This window comes from Myzus persicae, unplaced genomic scaffold (genome assembly GCF_001856785.1).
Source record: "Myzus persicae strain clone G006 unplaced genomic scaffold, MPER_G0061.0, whole genome shotgun sequence".
Taxonomy (NCBI): domain Eukaryota; kingdom Metazoa; phylum Arthropoda; class Insecta; order Hemiptera; family Aphididae; genus Myzus; species Myzus persicae.
In genome coordinates, this window is record NW_019103920.1 from 170,577 (window position 1) to 193,162 (window position 22,586).

Consider the following 22,586-nt stretch of genomic DNA (forward strand, 5'->3'; position numbering starts at 1 on the left):
AGAGAACGAAGGTGAGTTATGATATAAACCGCCCAGAAATATGATTCATATAATAATGAATAGAAACGACCCTAATACGCGGCGGAGGGGTTCCGCGATCCATACATACGTGTGCGTGTAATAAAGCGGCGACGGACGCGAAATGACAAATATCGTACAATACAACGGACATGCGTACAGATCATTAACGGTGCCCCGCCACCGAGAACCCATCCACCATCGGGGAGACGAGGGGGTGTTGTAAGTCCACGCGCACACACACGCTGCACCATATACCCCTTTTCCCTGTGTATATAATATATGTATCGGCGACGAATACATCACGACGATTGTGTCACATGCGTGTGTGTGTGTGTGTGTTTGAACAGCTCTTTTATCAGTCGTCGGCGGGGACTTTAGACATGTTGGGAGAGAGAGAGAGAGCGAGAGAGATCAACACCCCTGCCCGTTGTGTGAGGCGAGGAGGTGTGTGCGCAAATTCCGATTTTTTTTCGCTCTGCCCCCGTTATAATAAAGTTGTTTTTATACATTATGTATATAATATTATTGCGGTGATCTCCCCGCCGGCCGACCGTAAACGACGGCGATAAAAAAAAAAAAAAAAAATGATCGTAAAACGAAATCATTGTGTCGGGCGCAAAAAATGTGACCGTGACGAGACGACGCGCGTACGGTGGTATAATATATAATATCATATTGTATACGATTAATTGTGAATTAATTCTCCAGCGAAGGCCATTGTCGGGATTTGCTGGCCGCCGTGCATATAATAACATAGAATATGGATAGACAATACACAGAATAACGAGCTTAACGTCAAGATTAAAAGACGTGCGTACGAAAGGGTGCGAGCCGTACGATGGGGTATTGGTGGTGCCGACCGATTTTAAATAGATCTGCGACCGTATTATTATACACGAACTCGATTCCGATCATATTGCAGTGGCAGATATACGCTCATTGTCATAAAATATTAACATTATATTATTATTATTAGTGACGTTTTAATTGAGGCATTTGCGGGAACGTCTACGACAATGGGGTGTGACGTGAGGAAAAAAGTACTGGGAGAATATTATCACGTACATTATAATATGATATGCTATGTCGAAAGGAATATATTTTAAGTTTTAACCGATGTTCGATGAAAATTTGAAAACATGAACTAAAAATGAGTTCGGGTTCAGTTTGAAAAAAGTTTATAATTAATCATCACAATGGACAACAAATTAAAATAGATAACAAACTAATAATAATTATCTAATACATGGAAAATAGGTGACAAGCACTCACCCGAATCTCTTTCACTCCGATCCTCTGCGGACGTAGTCATTAATTCTCCAAATGCTGCGTCTAAATTCAGCGGCTCTCTCTTGCCCAAGAGTAGTTCTTCTGAAGCTCTGACTGTTTGTGTCAATTCGTAAAATATCTATTAAACAAACAAAACAGGTATTATAAACATAAATTCGACATCGCAGCAGAGACGAATACAATAAAATTATCGCCAACGACATTGTTTACCTGTCCGGCCAACAAGAACGCTCGGACGTTTTGTCTACTACAGTCGTTGGTGGACCGGATGAATTTTAGCCAGTTACAGATTTCAATCGTCCCGTCCAAATATCCAGAGTACCCAGCGATGCGAACCTGTGAACAGAAAAAAAATCGTAAACCGTATATTATTATTTTGCAGTACAACTTGCGCAGATGAGCGGGAAAGTGTCAGGCGCGTAGCGGGTCGTTTTATGTGGCGTCTCGCTTGCTTTCCAACTCCAACCACAGCCGGAGAGATCGTAATTAATTACGCGAGCTTTAGGACAACTTGGCCATTAAATGTGTATACGAAATCGGCGGTCGTTAGGTCTTCGCGCGCTCCCTGTCTATCCTCTACTCTTATTCACGGCCAGACATAAATCACCATCAGCGGGTCGGGGTCTGAAAAGAATCGTATATAAAGGAGAAACCACTAGCGACGTTTCGCAAATGCACCCTTCGGCCAAGAAAAAGATGAACCCTTTGCGGGTGTTAATTGATGGTTGCGGCGAAAAAGATCCCCGCGGATATATGTTTATATACATATATAATAAACTATATATTATATGCCAGTGTACTGTGCGCGTGTGTGTGTGTGTGTGTGTGTGTGTGACCCGGACGAGGGGGTCCTTATTAATTAAACGTGACACATTTGGAGGACCTTTTTTCGGCGTACACTTTGCAATTAGCATCACGAGCCGAGACGATAAAAGTCGAAACTCGAATTATTATTATTATTGTTCGCGAGCGGCGCGGGAATGTTCAATTTGTATTATAGTTTGGAAACTAAGGCGCTCGAGGCGGCAACCGCTAAACACGGATTAACGACTAGAGGCCTCAACAGAATACATTCGGGCGCAATATTTGTTATTATTTCTTTTTGTTATATTATTGTTATTATTCGTTCGCGAACAATAATTTATATTTATATTATTCTTTCCGAAGAATACACACTTCAAAAAATAATTTCGTAACACACACGACGCGATTTCAATGCGTTAAATAAATTATGGTCTCGATTTATAGAGTGGCTTAAAAATTAAATGCGTTTTGGAAATTGCGACGAGACATAATAAGCAGTAGCAAACAAAATTTGAATGATCAGTCGGCAAAAATCGTTGACTGTTTGTTCTATAAACCATAATCGTTTTCGCCTGTTCAAAACTGTAATTCGATCGTTAGCAAAACGCGTTATACGAGCGTATTATGATTTTTTACTTTTAGTTTAATTATATATTTTTCATTTGGTTTCGATATGCTCTACACCGCGGTGTAAAAAGTGTAAAAAAAAATAAAATAAAAAACACCCGTTCTTCCAACGACGACCAATGTTTATTTAATATTTTGAGAGATGATTAATAATGATTTAAATAGGTGTTTTCCGTTTTTAATGGGCGTCGTTTTGAAAATCAAATCATATCTTGAGTATAATGAATATTCAGCTCCATTATACTATATTATTATTATTTATTATAATCCCCGTCAATTATGTACGCGGTTTATACTAAGTACGGTTTACGAGTGGCCACTTGGGCGCCCGCGATATTACATGAAATAATAATAATAATAATAATCGTACCCACTGATAACGCTTTCTAATCGTATAAAATTCGTACGGCTTTTGCATAATACATAATTTTATACGCTACACGTCATAAAATGCACATTATAATATTATGTGTATAGTAATATTTTGTATGTGTATCACACGCACACACGCACGGACGGGGCGGGGCGATTTCTGTAGCGTTTCAAGTGATCAGTCAAAACGGCGGCGCGTTAAAAATTCGCGATAATATTTGCATATCGGTCGCGTTTTTTACATCTTTTATTTTCGCACGCAATTAATACTTCATTCACTCACGGACTTGATCGATGCGAGAGCGGAATTACGGGCGTTAAAAATAATATTTTTTAAAAAAAAATTAGTAAAAAAAAGTTGACAACTAAATATTATAATATAATATACATGTACGTTACATGTCATGCAAGTACGCCACTATACGATATTATTATTATTATTATTACCACTACTATATATTATTATAATTGCATATATCGGGGCGAAAACATAATGCGCGTCCCATTGACACCTCGCCGCCTTCGTCATCGTAGTAGTTTCTCGCCCGAATGTCAAACACAATAGGAAACATCTATATTATTGTATTATATTCAGTAGCCGCCCGGTGGCAGATGTCCAACAAATACACGCACACACATGAATTTCATATTATAATAGTAATAAATAATAATAATATACATAATATTACGTACGAGAGAATATTTTTCGCTTAAATAACAATAATAATTATTATTATTTTAAATATTATGTAATAATACCGTCTTTGATTAAAACATTTACATACCATAATAATACCGTAGTTAGCACCCCGCGAGTCCAACAGACGCTGTCCGCATGGTATACCATAATAATAATTAAGAAGTCTTTACACTTATTGTGCATTCGTAATGTATAATGTCGTGTTAAGTTCCCGGTGTTTTAATTAGTTAAATGCTACTTTGGTTATCTTTTTAACGCACCATATTCCAGGGAATTACTGTTAAGTCGAAAAATATTTAACCTGTCGACGTCTGGTTACAGTGGTCAAATGAGTATTAATGTTATAATAATGTGGTCATATAAACACAAGAAATTATGGACAATCGTGATATGAGGGCTGCACCTTTACTCGTACAGTGTCGTGTGGTTGCTATAATATTGTCGCAGCAGAGTCTGAAACCATCAAGTCTCATAAGATGATAATATAATTGTAAAACGTCGTAGCGCCGAGCGACGAGTCTGACCTTTGCTGGAGCGAAAATGCCCACCGCCGCTCCACGCGCAGGTACAAAGGCATCACTCGAAGTCTCGAAACCATAAATATACCAACTCTTATTATATACCTTCGCTGCACCAACAGTTTGTATATTATATATATATATATTTTTTTAATATGCGCACGGGAAGTTTGGCGAAAGAGGAGGCAACGGGGCTGGGCTTAGGTTTATAAACATAATAATGCTGCCACGGCGGACGATCCTCCCGCGGCTGTTTGGTTGGTATCCGATGAATTTTTAAACTACCTCTGTCCGCGAGGTTTTATATAATTTAATATTAAATCTCCTTTCCGGCGCTTGCGCCCCGTCAGTCGGGCCTTCTTCTACGCCCCGCCAGTACCATCTCCCGTTGTACGGGATTCGGCCCCGACGCAGCCGACGGCACTGCTGCAACGTTATTGCTGTTTTATCAAAAACCAACTTGTGAATAATTGCGTTGTGTACATATATTATATATCAAATCGCGTTATACACTATAAGTATATATTTATATATAGTAATGTAACGCACGCAACGGCTGCCTTTTTGTGTTTGCGCTGCGCACCGCGAATATTATACTCTATTGCTCAACAGCCAACCTTTATTTCGTACTTAACTGGTATTTCCTCCTCGGGGGCGCACGTGCGGCTCGTTTTTCACTCATCGACGATATATTATGTATGTGTACAGTACTATAATAGTGCCTACTCACTATCCTGCACCTCTACCGACGCCCGGCATCGTTTTCTCTATCCAGAATCGTCGACTGCAAAAGACAACTCGCCTGCGGTTGTTTAATATCATTCATCGACTTTTTATCATACAATAGGTTGACTCTTTTACATCGTGACCAAGCAATTCCTTAGGAAATTCGAGTAATTTGTATCTTTGTTTTTTTTAAATCGTTCATGAACATAGTATTTAAATTTTCAAAGTTAATAACATAAACATTAAAAGACATTATATTTATTAAAAATGTTATACAGCACCAAGTTCGAGATAATACAATGTTCATATTTACATGGACGGTGCACAAGCTTTAATTATGTTCTGTAGAAGACTGAATGATAATCATCATTAGTTTATAGTATTTTCTATCAATACTTATTATTATATATTAGAATTAGAATCAAATATCGGCCGTTATAAAAAAAGCCCAATTCAAGAACCCAAATGGTTCCGAAGAGATGTTAGCAAACCAAGTCACTTTCTGTCAATTTGTGAGGATAATCATCTCGCATCGCGCTTGTCTGTGTATTTAAGTAGAACATGGTAATAATTTTGTTTTACTACTGTTATTATAATAATTATTGTTTGTTTGCAGTTGAACAATTTAAAGTCATAAAGCCTGTGTTGGATAAAAATTCGAGTATGTAATATGAGTATTAAGAATTTATCTAAAGGAAGATGTTTCAATTTAATTTAATAAGTTTAAACATTTTTTATGATAATTAACTGTTAGGTGTCCAAGAAACTCTCCGAAAGGGCGACAATTGCGAGGATTGAATCCCCTCATAAATATACACAACCGATGTGTTTGCTCGGGTGAATCGGTCGCGATAATAACAGGACTACTTACACAGAAGTGTAGAATAAGGGAATAAGGGACGTTAGTCATATAAATAGTTTACGTGTACACAGTATTGTTATTATTATTATTGAAAGCGAACGGGTTTTGTTAACAACGTTGTTCGACACAAATATATCGTACATTCTTATCGGTATAATATAATATTGTGTAACAGCTAATAATTGTATTATTGTTATATTAAAAAAAAAAAAATGCTGACGAGCATTAATCAATCCATGTGTTCCCGATCTCATATTAACAAATGCACGTGGTATAATATTTATATATTATATACAATATATACAGTATAATAAATATATATAGTACACAATATACAGTTATAGTGACTTGATAATGACGATAAGACGAGTAATCGCAATTTATTTAAAACAAAAGCAAAAATTGGAACGTTATTGATTTTTTTTTCATTTTAAGAACAATACTATATAATATGAACACGTTTTATTTCATTCACTACAGCTGCCATATATAATTACCAAACTCTTGTCACCGCATTGTAGTCGCTCGCGTAACGTGCACACGCGCGTAGGTCACGGTCAATAAAACATCGCGTTTGCAGTATAAATAAGTATAATTATATCAAAATGTAACATTTTAACGTGATAATAAAAAGTTAGTGGCACATATGCGAGTGTCTGCCACACATAAGACAATCACGGTACAATGATTTGGATCGGACCCGCGCACTGCACAATATACGGATATACTGATGACATCAAAATATTGTATAAGTTTTTAAGACCACGCGAACCCAATCGGTTTTTTCTTTCATGTCAAAGTCTTAATAATTAATGTTACCTAATGAAATATCGCTGCAAAGGATAAAATATTGTTAGCCGGCGTTTAAATCGTTTTTGTCTCATTGCGCATTTATCGTAGCAGGTAATACATACAACAATCCAATACGGACAGTCGTCGTCGTAACTTTAAAGTATAATTTATCTCGTCAAAAGAGATATTAATATAATATGTATGTATATTGTATAAGATATATATAGAGTTCGAGGCAATTTGTCGTCGGAATCATGTACGCGATATACGGCTACATATTATACATTGTATATTAATATCATAATACCTACAACTGGAGTGTATCGAAATGCGATTTTCAGTAAAAAATTGTTTTTAATTAGGAACGTCACGGTCGAGTTTTGAAATATTGTATTTAATATCATCATATCCATAATATATACGTCGCATATTATATCCATCACATATTATATATATATATATGGTACACAAGCGTTGAATGATTTATATGCACAATATCGCGGTCCGTCCAGCAGCTGACACTGCGGACGCTTTGCTCGTTTAAATATCGTGTGCGAAGAGATGACCGTAATAACTCATTAACGCCACTCGCATCCGCGGACGATATAATATTATACATACACACACACACACACACACACACACGTATTATATAGGCGATAATAATATTAATCCCTAGCGCGTCTCTCCACAACCCCTATCGAATTTCGTGCTGAGCTGCACCGATCCCGTCCACGATATATACATTATATATATATATATATATTTTAGCTGCTGATGCAGTCTTCAGTCTTGACCTCTGTATGCAATTAAATATACGATACGATGCACCGTATGCACGATATACATGCAATAATGTTCTCAGACAAAAATAATATAATAACGCGACATATTATTATTATAAAAATTATATTATGTGTACTCGTATTATCCTACTATCACTGTACACACGACGGTAATAATGTTATAAACGATAATTGTATATAATATATTATATTATACTATATAAATAGGACGCGGACGTTAATGGCCCTCGACGTTCACGGGACCGTATCCCGACAAACAATAACACGCGGGGAAAGAGATAACGCGTGTGCGAGGGATTGACGCGCGCGTGAGCCCAACCCTTGTGTGATATTACAATATATATATATATATATATATGATGACTGCGATTCACGCGTATATTATTATACATGTATGTATAGTAAGCATGTACCGAGTGAGAGTGTGTGTGAGGGAGAGAGATAGATACGGAGAACAACCGACCCTCTTCCTATCTGCTGCCGACGACCCTTCTTCCATAACACGCACACACACACATACTGCACAAAACAGCATCAGACAACATGTGTCAATGATGCGGGAAATTAAATAATTCCGAGAACGTGCATGCGAAGGGCGGAAAATCGACGGGGACCCCATAATAAATCAAACTCCGGTAAACTGTTGCGGGTTTTCTTAACAAAAACTTGATGCCGACAAAAGACGTAAATCGAAACAATGCCCAGCTATCCTACATTATAATATTAAATATGTTTATGATTATTAATTTATTTTCACAAAAAGTTTCCCGCGCATTTTCTATGTACTCACTATACCAATATATGTGATTTACCGACGACGGTATAATACATTGATTGTAGGAGATAAACAATTGTTTTTATTGAATATACACCAATTACCAACTACTAACTAGAACATCATCATTGTCGTTATTATTACAGTATCGTGTATACATTTATGAATACAGTCTTTGGATTAGTTTCCCTGTTAAATAGTATGATACGTCATACAAACAGTGGGCCACATGCGACGAGGGTGACGCGGTCGGTTATACGACAACAATCGCTTGCATTATTATTATTATTATTATACTAAGCGTTCCTTACTATAAACTTTTTACGCATATCCTATATAGATATTATATACATCACAGTAGTTTCAGTACAGCGCGTGCGGTGCGCAAATATCGTATACCGTCAAGGGAATTAATAAAAAAAATCAACGAAAGTTTTTTGAAGAACAAAAAAAAGAAAGAATAACACTCGCAATATTCCGAAGACGACGTTCGATCGTAAATAATAAATGGAAAAGTGGAGTTTAATTTGTACATCGGCCCGAGGGTGTCACGTGCTGCACACATATTATATAGTTGTTTAGGATAGGGAAACAATATACAATATAACATGTAATTCCCTCTCTTTTGTCTTTCAGCCCTTCTCTTGTATAATTGGCAACATGATAAACACGTACTGTGTTATTTTTTTTCAGTTTCATACGTCCACGAGGGGAACGTATAATCTTATAAGTTATATCGTAATGTTATGTACAGATAACGGTCCGTGTGCGAAACGGCTATTTGTGATCAAAAAATAAGAAAAAAAACACCCCTCAAAAAAATCTTGACAGTTCAACGTCTTTTTCATTTTTTTGATTTGGCACAAAGTCACGGTTTAGTGAACACTTGACGTTTTGCATACAATTTCAATACATCTGCAGTTCGCGAATAAGGTCGGGAAAAAAATTATAAATACAATAATTTGAATACGACGACGACGGTTTTTACCTGTTTTCTTAGAAGGTATATAATATTATGTATTTTATACGTTCGCAATTTATTATGCAAAAAAAAAAAAATACATAATAAGGACTCTGATTGGGGGGTCCACTGCACACGGTATGAGACACTCGAATTATCAACCAACCCCGAATTTCTTGCTCTCTCTCCGCTCGTCAGCATGAACTATTTTTCCGGTCGTCAGGTCACGAGCAAACAAACAAACAAAAAAAAAAAAATGAAAAAAAAACCCAACTTCTGCTCTCTTCTCTAAGACCACTCGAGACGGAAAACGAATCGTTTTTCCGCTCCGGTGAAGTTTGAAAAGGCGGAGCTTGGTTGGCGGGTCTTGTCCAATTAGCCAAACGCTGGCCCCGGATCTTTCGTTTCGCGTGCGGTTACGAAGGCGTGGTTATATATACCGACCTCGACTTGCACGGGGAAAACGAGATATTATTTTATATACTTGCGGCACTTGCGGTCAGTTTCAAACAGCCTGCAGCCAACGTTTCGCTCGAATTTTCCACATATCCCTTATATATAAATCGTTTAACGGTTAAAGTATATATTATAATAAAAATAATAGCAAAAGAGAAAGTAAAACAGGCAAAATATACACACAAGAAACGCCAAAAGGCTAAAACGAAAAATCATCAGCAAAAACATCAAACGCCAAATATTTTTTGTTCGAACCGAATTGTTCGCCCATTTCGAAATATTAAATAGATGCAAATCACATCCTAAAATCACTCCAGTTTTCGATATTTCGGAATCGTAGGTATATATTAATATCTGATTTACTCAGCAGCGGGTAGGTATCGATCGAGGAGTCTGAAAAAAGGCGTATGTACAATAAGTACATGACTCACAGAGCTACCTATGTATAGTATATACTGCAGGGACTATGGTCGGGATTTTTGCACGCACAGATTGGGTATTATTAAAACAATATTTTCTTCCAGTGACTCGGCCTGGCAGGGCAGGGTGATGGTGGGGAGTGAACGGAAGCATTCAGCGGAAGAGGAGAAAAAACCTGAGCCAAATCGACGCTGCCGCCGCCGCGAGTGTTTTCCGTTACGTTTAACTGACAAATCAGCAACGGCGCAACAGCCTCCGCGCGCGCGAATTCCTCCGCGGAAATGATTGAGATGAATGGTGCCACGTCGCCTCCACAAATGGTAAAAACCCTCGCGATTTTAATAAATAACGCGTGTACATACACACATATAACCTAATATATATATGTATACACACCGATTTTTCACGAAATCATTCCGGGCCCGCGGATAGCATCACGCTCCGAATGGTTTCTACAGATGTGTGAATGCTGATAACAGATGACGCTGAGGCAATATCCGCCGCCGAGTATAATATTATACTATATACTTTGATTGATGAAAAACCATTATTGCTGCGTGCGTAACGCGCACACACATACCTACCCACCCACCCGCCGACCATACGTTCTACTGCTGCTGTTGCTACGACGTCGTCATCATCGTTGTACATATAATATTCTACCTAAGCATCGAAAAACAAACAGATTTTGAATTGCGTTCAAAGAACCGACACCGTCATATAAGCTCACGTCTTTGTCTGGAAAATTAATCGAAAAAGGGTTTCCTTACCCGCTGCCGTGTGATTGGAAGACATACAATACTCTGTAGTATTTATGAACTTTGATCTAAAAATACGTTTATTCGGAACGATGCACCACGTCGAGAGTGCAACAAAAATAACATACCTATAGTATTATGACGTGCTCGGCAGTTTAAGCGCGCAATCGAGTGTACCACTTGGTAACGAACGATGTGAAATAATATTAACACGAAGTAGAAGAAAAAAATCACTGACTATGCCCATCGAGACTATTGACAGCAGTGAAAATGTAACAAATAATAAACTTATAAGCATTGAACGACGATTTCGAAATGAATAATGATTTATAGTATACAAAGCGCTTAAATATCGAAGGGTGTTAACGTTTACACTGTTACATGACCTCCCTGTTTGTATAGTTTTATACACAATCTAAATTCTAAAATATAAGCACAAAAATGTGCGTTATATAATAGCATAAGTGCCTACTTGCAGCTAGATGCGTACTTAAAATATGATGTTGTGATGTAATAAATAGGTTAGGAACAATAAGGGATGAAAGACTGTACATAAGACTTTATATTATAGCAATATAATAAGTAATAACATACAAAAAGAGCATTGTCACATTATTTTGTCGAACAGTGTTCGGTTGTCCGCACGACACTCGATTTAGCGATAAACGAGCGCGGTTGTCTACCTAATTCGTACATTATATAATACAACGCATAATAAACACCTATAAGCGACCTGTCTACGGTTAACTAACCATCTATACCTGTCAAGTCGAGTAAGCAACCAAGCGAGCGTGCGTAAGAACGGCGTTCGTGCGCGTGACGCGATAACAACGCGTTTTCGGCGTTCTATTTAGCGGCGCGGCGTCGTCAACCGGTATACACGTCGGGTATTCAAGGGGACGGTGAAATGTATGATCATAACGAACCCGTAACCAGGACGTATACGACACACGTTATATTATTATTATTACTGTAGAGTTGTCGTTATCCACGAGCGCCGTCGTATCTCGGCTGCGGGGGTCGAGCAGCGGTGTGGTGGGAAGGAATACTCGGGTAAGCACTCTCCGGAGCGGCGGCGTGCGGCGGTTTAGCGTCTCGTCGTCTTTATACACGCCGTTGTCGTTTATACATATATATATATATATGCATGAGCGTGTATAAACAGGTGCGATTGTATGAGAATACCTACGTTTAGTGTAGTGTGTGTGTGTGTGTGTGTGTGTGTGTGTGTATAATAACACCGTGTTATGTATACTGCAGCGATGCGAGCATACCTCGGAACAACCCGCATATGGCCATCGAGGTACGCCGAAAATCGCGTCAAGAAATTATCTCCCGGCATTCCTGCATCCGCGCGAACACTGCAGCATAATAACATAGATTATCGCGGGGATTTCACCATAATATAAAATATTATATTATTATTGTGGACGCCCGAGCAGAATATAATAAGCGTATGTGTGCTCGCGTATAAAACGTCTTGCATAGTATATGTATATATGATATAATATAGTCGCAGTAGTCGTCCTCGTCGCGGACTGCACTGTAAGCCCGGACCGCCCGCCGGGGGCAGATGATACCGACCATAAAATTCGATCAGTTCACACCTCGGCCGTGGGGACAATGGGTTCGCGGACATTAGGCGGTCGGATTGTGTGTGTGCGTGGCCGTATAATATGTATATATTGTGCATATGGATAGATACCTACTGCCAGCGGCATATTATAATGTATACAGCCGTATGCGCATTATCCGTGCGGCTCAGTGGTGATAATAATAAATATATATATAAGCGCTGCACTCATACAAGCCACCGACGAATATAGGTGGCGGCGAATTTTCCAGTTGACCGGGCGGACAAATTTTAATGAACCAAAAGCGAAGCGAGTTTGCCCGTCGAAAATCTGACAATATATTATATTATATAATATCGTGTATGCGTCGTTTATTGTACACATAATAATCTGTACGGGGTGCGTCTCGTATACTGAGTCTGCACCCTGCCTACAACATATTTCGATTTTTGAAACGTAATAATATAATTGTTAAGTATGATTTTGAACAAACTGTATTAGTGCTTTTGTAAACATAGATAACTAGATGAAAAACAATACTAATCATAGACGGGTAAAAGTTGTTGTTTTGAAATACCATAACAAATAATAATATTTGGCGGACACGTCGAAACATTCCTGGAATAGTATTTTATCCATTGTTTTGAACGGATATTATATTGGTTAAACCTGAGCGGCAAACAGACCGCTGCAGCCAGTGGTAAAAATTGGCCAGTAGCCGCGTATGTTATTGAAAAGGGATCGAACCGACAACAATCAGAGGTTTTATACTTAAACTCTCTCTTTTACTCGGGCGAGAGTGATCACCGACTCGGGGTGAACTACAAACGGGGGCGGCCTATATGCGGCTTATATTTTATACATATATATGTCGGCGAGGTGTTCGCACGTATCTTATTATATACGCGTACACACATATTATTATCGAGTATATATATATTGTATCAGTTGTGTGTAGATTTATATGTGTGTGTGTGTGTGTGTGTGTGTGTGTGTGTGTGTGTGTGAGTGTGATGTGAAGCTAATCTCGCGGAGATCCCCTGCGGGGTCATCCGACACCTCGACGACATTATATTATATCCGTCGATTCGTCCCTTCGACAACTGTCAGAGTGTGACGTTTCTTTTTTGTAGCTTCGCACCTTTTGTGAGTGCCCGAGCCGCGGCGATATAGTTTCCGTTGGCGGCGTGCGTTTCCGAGATGTAGCACATTTTTTTTTTCACAATATTTATCGCTCTGTTACAGTTATACATATATGTACACACATTCCCTCTCGTCCTGCTCGACAGTGTTTACTGTTATTTACCTATATACAGACCCATATAGGTTTAGGCTGGCGCGAGCGCAAGAGGAGGATAAGAAAAAAAGAAGACGAAAAAAAGGGGACCAAAATTACGTATATAATAGTACCGATGACGGGCTGATGCGAGTAAAACGATTTTTTTTCCTATATATATTTATTTATTGTTCTTTATGAAGTTTGCACGTCACTCACCTCCCAGGCGAACCGCGAGTCCACCGGCTTCGGGCCCCATTTGCCCAGGAACGGTCCGTACTTGACGCCTTTGGGCAGCTGGGTCTTGGTCCACACGCCGCTAGCGCCCGCGTTCCGCAGCTCCAAGTTGAAAGGCATGGAAGCCGCGTTGGATGGCAGCTCGAAAAAGTTGAAACTACTGTTCAAACCAGCACCGATGACGCCACCGACCTCATCGACAGCGGCGATCGTGTCTTTTTTCCCGTTGTTGTTGTTGCTGTTTGCGCTGCTGCTCCGGCTCCGACAACCGTCACCGACGACGACGATGCCGCCGCCGCCACCGACGCTACTACTGTCACTGGACAACGAACGCTCATCGTCGCTCCGGCCGGCGTCCGTGTCGCCACCACCGCCACCTCCATCGTCGCTACTGCCTGAGAAAACGAGAAAAATTTTGTTAAAATCTCCTTCGATCAAAATGAACATACGCACAAAGTGAATGCTAGGTGCGTGCCCATAAAATCATACGGGTAATGTAAATGGTACATTTTTTTATTAGGTTCAGGGCTCATACATGATGTATAAGCATCAATGACTTATAAATTGGGCATAATAATGTATGGGTTTAGTTTTAAATTTTAAATTATTTGATTTTTACTAAAAAAAAAATTAATTATATAATATTATGTAGCACGAGGAAGCAGCCGATAACATTATTTAAATGAAACATAAAAGTAAACTTGTAATACCTACCCGTTTTTTTCGATGTGTATTTTTGATTTTTTTAGAAAATTTTTCATCAAAATGTATTATTTATCAAAGAAAATTAAAAAAGTTCCAGCATTAACAGCCGTCAGTCAAATTATTATAATATACCTATACCTATACATATTATAATATAAAATTATTTACCCTTGTATTATTGTTTTACATAATATTAAATAACGCTGATACCGCGACAGCTCAAATATCAAAACAGTAAACATCGTGGTCATATAAATAGATTTATCGATCAAATAGTGCACCTATTAATATATTATATTAAATGCACTTGCGCGTATTGTATTTCTGGAGAATTCCGTGAATTTACGAAATTTACATTATCCGTCGGCGAACTCAGCGTTAACCGATATTTTAATGGATTCGATTAAAGTAGTATATTCTCGAGAAATATGCGTGTTTTTACAAAGGAACTATGAAACGTGTAATTTTCGAATGATTAAAAAATATATTACATCCATAAACCTGACATACAAGCCACATAATGTTATATTATTTATATAATATATGTATAGAATAATTACAACTTAATTCATATACCCATTTTAAATAAAGAGCATTTGAGGGAGTTTTTACGAAAAAAAATTTACAATAATTACTACCAAACACGTTTCTATATAGTATATACACACACTATCCGACGCGTTCAACAATGTTTGTGAAGTATACATATGAAAGCCGTTGAATTTCATAGTATGCACGTGACAAATATCGAGGGACGCATTATAGCTGGTAGAGTGTATAAAAACGCGGAGGTGAACATAATGTAATGTACACGATATATTATAATGCAATATTATTTTATATTGTAACGAGCAAAATATAACGATAATTGCTAAAGGTCATGAAAGGGAAACTTTTTAATAACAAAATGTATACCTATATATTTGAGAAAAATTATATACAAAACATTGCTGCTGTAGTTCAGACATCTGGATCATAAAATTATAGGCATATCAATTAAAGTATTATATTAATATACGTATAATCGTTTTGACTTTGAATGCAATACAGTTGATCACATGCAGCTCGTAGTCGGGTCTTGACGTCATACAAGACATCATAAAATATGACAGGCAATCTCTATCTCGGGGTCTCTGTATCGCACATTCAAGGTCGACAGTACAAATATTTGTACAAATCGTCCCCGCGCCGATTTATTGCCCTGGGATCAACAACTCGTTGACGACATTGTTTAATAACACTCTTTTGCGGTTTCGAAGATTGTACCACAAGGTCGAAGTAAGGGATATTTATTATATTTTGTTTTTATTTTTATTTTGTTTTTACAGCCAAATCCCCTAGGAGACATGATGTTTGGACACCAGTCGAGATTAAAAGAGGCAAACACCGTCTGTCCCATGCCTAATCGCGTAGGATTTTTTTCTTATCACTACCGGTGCACTCAATGCTTCGAGGTCCAGTCAAGACAAAAAATAAATACTGCATTAAAAACTAATAATAATAAGTTAAGTGTTTTTTTGTCAAAAATTTATACGTAGATAAAATACAAGATTACGTATAGGTACTTACAAAATGTCAACACTAAATAAAATAAAATGCTCGAAAAATTATAGCAATAATTAATATCATCCGTCTTTTCTCGAACTATTCAAATATACTCTATACACATATTATAAATCACTTATAATAATTACAAAAAAACAAATAAAATGTATAAGTTGCACCTACAACTACAATATAACATATTTTGTATCCTACATTCTATTAGGGGTAGAATATAGGTGCTTAAAAATCTATTTTACACAAACAAGATTACGTTGGTATATTATATACTACAATAATTATATTGTTAACTATTATATACGTATTATATTAAGCATACAATAAAAACGATTATATTTTTTAGTGTATCAATACTATATATTCATACAGTAATATTGGATAAAATGTATGGAGGTTTAGAAATAATAACTTCGAACCCTTACAAATCACGGTGTGTAAAACAGCTTTTGTTATTTGTTCGACTTAATTGTGATTGTGTGACGCATTCGATGACTAAATTACGATATGAGTTATCAAAATTGTTTATATTTATCGGAATCAACAGAATCACAACATTACCGCGAACTTAAAGATGCTGAACACGCTACATAAATCGTATTCAAGCATATATAATATAGGCATACAAAAAGTACACATAAATATTGCATTGTCCCGATAACTATATAATTACGGTGATTATTATCGTAACGACAACTAGGTTACCGTATAATAATAAAAAGTCAGGCTCGTTAATGGCATTTTCGCTCGTTTAATATACGGTCATGCAGTAATATTATATTGTTATTCTATTATATTATACATACGTTTGTGGATAATAGCTGTACGCAAAACGAGTGTTCAATGGGAACCAAGTAACACGATGAATGGAAATACTTTGGAAAAAATATATACATGTAGTAATCGATCGTACAAACGTTATCGTGGATATTTCTAAGTAATCGAACCGATATGAGGAAATTTACCTATTATTATTCCTTTGATCACCGGTAAAGTATTCATGTAATAATTATTAATGATAGTAAAAATAGTGTATAATAATATTATAATGATTATTGATTTACTCAATGTGCCAATTCGTCAGCCCACTGCGCCTATTATATCAAGAGCGTGTTACTATTATATACCTCAACACGCAAAACTTGCAATACCTACCTATTATTTTTGTCAAATAGCGATATAAACACGTGCAATTTTGCAACACAAAATCTATACGCACTTGTTATCAACGATCTAAATATTTCGGTAACACACGCACACGACTCGCATACTGTGTATTTTTATCATTTATTAATATGTATAAAAAATACACATAATGGGACGTACCTATCCATATAATATAATATGGTACATAATATTGCATACAAAAATATAATATATTATATTATAGGCATTAATTAGCGTTAATAAATCGGCGAAATCGACAACAGCTGTATTATATTATTTGTAACACAATAAACAATATATTATAATAATGTATAATCATTTTCGTACACAAATTATATATTATTATGTGTGTAAACAACAGCCATTGTTAATATTTTGATTTGATAATCATAATAATTAACGAATGGGATGGCATTTAATTAAAAACGCTTAACGTGTTATCAACGAGGAAGAAATCATTTAACCATGTGCGGAAAAAGCGGAAGTACATAAATGACATGGACAGCAATAGCTTATTACAAAATCAATAATAAGTAGACAAGGAAATTGGTCGTCGAACCAAAAATGTGTTATTACTTATTATAATTTATAACATCTGCATATGATACGCCGCTCTGCAGATATTATAATGAACTTTTGACTTTTTAAAGCACTCGATTGAACTTTGCTCCCCCGTGGCTATTATACTGGCCCGGTAATTATTTTTAAAGTGTTAATTTTTATATTTTGCTATCATCTCCCGTGAATTGGTGTTTTCAATATTTTGACGGATTTTTACGTCTGCGTCCGTTACGCATGAGGGGACTATATTTTGTGGTAGCGTGTACGTACGTGAAATTGTCTCATGTAAACCTGTTCAGTCTATAAGAACCGTCGCAATCGTACATATAAATCGCATGCGTGAGGGGACTATTATATTATTGAGACATACGTATCGAGGTTTCACGGTGTATAGATATTATACACCCCAAAAAAATATAAGTAAGCAATGAAAAAAATTGTCAAGCATTATACATATTTTTTTTAATACAATATGTATCACATATACACGCGTTATTTATACGTGGTTCAACGTAAAATTTGATCCAACCATATATATTTAGAAAAGATTTTTCACACGACGAGTGTCAACAATATAAATACATTGGATAGTTTGGTATGTTTAACACTTTATAATGTAATGTATTATAAGGTATTATATGAATAATTTACACTTTTTTTAAATACGATTTACAAAAAATTACAATTCCAATATAATCATATGAACTTAAATATTAAAACATGAAAAAACCCTGCGGAAGGCCCTATAATCATTGTTCTTAACTTTAAATAATATCTATATCTATAATAGATATCGGGATCAACTTATCGTCTAGTATTAAAAAAAAACGAATAGTAAAATAGATTATTATGAATGTATACAATTTGGTCGTCTGTTGTGCATATCCTACCTTACGCTTACTACTAAAGAAGACAATAACACATAGGTACGACATCCTCATCATTGAAATTAATTATAGTTTTTCTCGTGGATATCTTACATAAATACTTTTACACAAATATACATGGTCCATGTTTTAATTTGTTTTCTTAAAACTATTTACAAATACTTTTCTGAACCCAATAATACTCATTGTAAATTAACATTATTAAAAAAATACTTAGATATGATTATATATTATATATTATAGAAATTTAATATATTTCATAGTCAGTTGTAGGCAACTTGCACATAGATATGAAAACTAAATAATATTCACTAGAATTGTACGTTCAAATGATTTCAGAGTATAATGTTACTTTAAGTACCTATAGCAAATTAGCTTGGTCAAATCATCAATATTATAATATAATTTTAGTATTTGTATTATCGATAGTGCAGGAATATGGTTAATGGTTATCCGGTTATTCCGTTCAATGCAATAATATACTAGCCCCCAATTGATGACAGTCTATATATTATACGGGCTGTACAAATATAATTTTTGTTATTTTAGGAAACCTGATTGTCTATTTAGACATGAACGATGAACCACACAATTCTTCGAACGAAATGACCGCCAATTAATGTTCCGTATACATTGATAATTTATATGAAAAACCTAAAATATAAAATTAGATTTTATCTACAGTCGACATGGAGTGTCACATATAGATAATATACGAGCTTTGAATACTCACTTAATTAGGTTGAACAATATGTACAATATTAGTGATAAGTGATAACTGATACCATATAGATATGTCCCAGTTATATAATATATAAACATCTAATATGTTTTATTTTAACATTTAAATTTTGAATTTAACATTTATGTTTTCTATTACGTCTGCATAATATACTTATATAGCATATAGTATTAACATAACTAATTGAATAATAACAGTAATTAGGTATATTTTAAAACTATTAAAATAATCTATGATGAAATCAAAAGAACAGAATTCTCGATGAGTAATTGGGATGTTATAACTTATAACAAATTGATACCTATATTATAATAATGTTTAGTTGAAAATAATTACAAATAATTGTATTTATATTTTGGTGTTTACTTCTGATTAACATATTATAGTAGTTAATAATTATTAGATAGGTATATTCGGTTCTTACAGCAATTTTTCAAGCCATATATATAATAAAAATACTATAGTTACGTTAAAAATCTATGTACCCATCTAATAATAGATACATCGATTGAGTAATATTAATTGTTAGTGTACCTATTTAATACTTTGTAATACTTATATATTATATCCCTCACTTTGAAAAGAAAAAATATGTAATTTATCGTTAATTCCAATGACCATATAGATGCCACAGATCGATTATAATAATAATAAGAAAAAATACTTTGAGAAGTTGCATATGTGTATATAATATATAAAATGTGTTACAATGTAGAGTTGTATACTGATGTTTAGATTATATAATTATAATAAAGACTCACCTCTGCTCATGTCGACCTAGACAGGGCGGGGGGACGTCGAGTCATACACGAATGCTGGCGATGAACTTTTGATGTCACTCCGTAAAGAAAAAAACGACTCCGTCCGATCCGAAGACAAAAAACCCACCCGGGAGGTGTGTATATTGTCGCGAATATACAGAGCGAGTGGGTTGCACAATCGGGAAAATCGTATACAAAATAAATGATTATTGTACTAGGACGTATATTAAGCGCGGTGTTCGACTTATAATGTTTATATAGATATATACATATATCGATAAATATTAAATAAATCGACGAGGTATGACAAAAAAAAAAAATAATAATAATAACAATATCTCTATGAGTAAATAAAATTATGATGGGTCGTTAAAAAACATACCGTCATCGTATAATATGTTAAACTCGACGATAATAAGCAAAGATTTTATGTAAAACAGATCAACCGTCCGTGACAACTATACGACGACGACCGACGACGAATGATGATAGCGTCAGATGATGAGCGTTGCGTTCACCAGACCGCGAACCGGATCGACGCGATCGGACTGTTGACTGCCGCGGCGGCCGGGCCACGAGATCGACGACGCCGAAGCTGTCCCCGGGGTTCGCGCTGACGGTGGTGCGGTGGGGTGGGATGGGTCGGCGGCGGTGGCGGCGGCGGGTGCACTACGATGCGCACGCACGCGCTTCCTTGGGCTCGCCGGGACGTTCGCCGCCGTCGAGCACACACATCGATGCGGCGTGTGTGCGCGTGTGTGCGTGAGTGACTGATGGGCGGAGCCGGTTCCGGAGATTGTGGGCGGGGCCGGCACCCTGCCAGCTGCAATCGGCGATTCCCCACCACCGCGGCGGCGGTCTTCGTCGACGTCGTAGCCGCCACCGCCGCCGCTCATCAACGGCGCTCATCGTCGCTCATCGCCGACGCGCGCGGTCATCCGCGGCGGCGGCGGCCGCCCTTATCCCTTCGCACGCCGACTCCGACCACTCTCGCCCGTTCCGTTTAAGGGGGTGTCTTCGCCGTGCCGCCAACAAGCCGCGAGTGAGATTTCCTTTTTTCGCTCTTAATTAATATTGTATTATATATTATTATTTGTGTTTTGGATTTTGCAATCTGATAAATTAATTTTATATATATAGGTATATGGGTGTACCTATATTATAGTATGGGCGCCCATGCAATATACACCTATATAAGATCCCGTAGTGTATATACAATCATTTTTATTATATTATAATTTTCACGAGTATTGTGTTCTAGGTGAACACTACACTGCGGAAAAACTGTTTTTTTGTGGACTTGTTCAAGTTTTAATTTGAACATTCTTATTTTATTATTGCTGGCAACGGACATCATCGATTTTGTATGCGAGTTTTTTTGTATTATAATATATTATTACCAATTCATACAAATAGGCTATACTAAAGTTCTTTAAGTCGGAGTGGTTTTCTACACATGATGGTTTTCAAAAGTTTCCTCTTTCTCTTTTTCCAATACATTACATAATATTTCAACTTAATATAATACATTTGGTTAATAATATACTATAGGTATTTATTCTGCGGATTGGTATACATGCATGAGTAAAAACATTATTTTAACATATATATAGGTAATTACATAAATAATATACGCATTTACACATAGCCACATAGGTACTGTTATTGAAAATGAAATGAAATATCTAACAAGTGGTTTTACTGTACAATGTCTACGATTGGTTTAAGTATATTATAGTATGTAATAGTCGCATTTGAAATAGAAAAAAATACAATAACTGTATTATATACGTGAGGCTTTAAAACGAATTCGAACAAAATTATATAGGTACATTTGTAATTCTATATCAAGACGTGGTATAAGTGGTTACCAAACCAATATTATTAATAATATGCATCTAAAGTTTTTCTATATATAGATACCTGCTACATATATATATATACATACTGTACATATAGGTACTATAACTTTATCAAACGGACACATATTTCTGACATATTGAATATGATACTTAATAAGTGTATATTATATATACTATATATGGATAAGTATACGCCGTAATATAAAATATATCCATGCATTACAGATATTTTATTATGGTCTTGAAAACTTTTGTAACTACATTATGTAACATTTCGATTAGAATACTTTTTAACCACAAAAACAATAAGTCGTTTATCAAAACATAAAATTGAACTATTGTGATTTTATATAGATATACTGTTTA

The 22,586-nt window shown here is 36.2% G+C and overlaps 1 protein-coding gene across 1 annotated transcript in view; it reads right to left on the reverse strand.

The window, feature by feature from the left end:
* The window catches only part of LOC111036335 (PR domain zinc finger protein 16-like), a 31,266-nt gene extending 10,339 nt beyond the window's left edge, over window positions 1-20,927 (reverse strand). Inside the window, exons 1-4 of the mRNA XM_022318331.1 lie at window positions 20,359-20,927; window positions 13,958-14,370; window positions 1,522-1,647; window positions 1,294-1,429 (exon numbers count right to left, since the gene is read on the reverse strand). Coding sequence (XP_022174023.1) covers window positions 1,294-1,429; window positions 1,522-1,647; window positions 13,958-14,370; window positions 20,359-20,368 — 685 coding nt within the window. The 5' untranslated portion in view covers window positions 20,369-20,927. The remainder of the gene's footprint in view (window positions 1-1,293; window positions 1,430-1,521; window positions 1,648-13,957; window positions 14,371-20,358) is intronic.
* Between the last annotated feature and the right edge of the window lie 1,659 nt (window positions 20,928-22,586).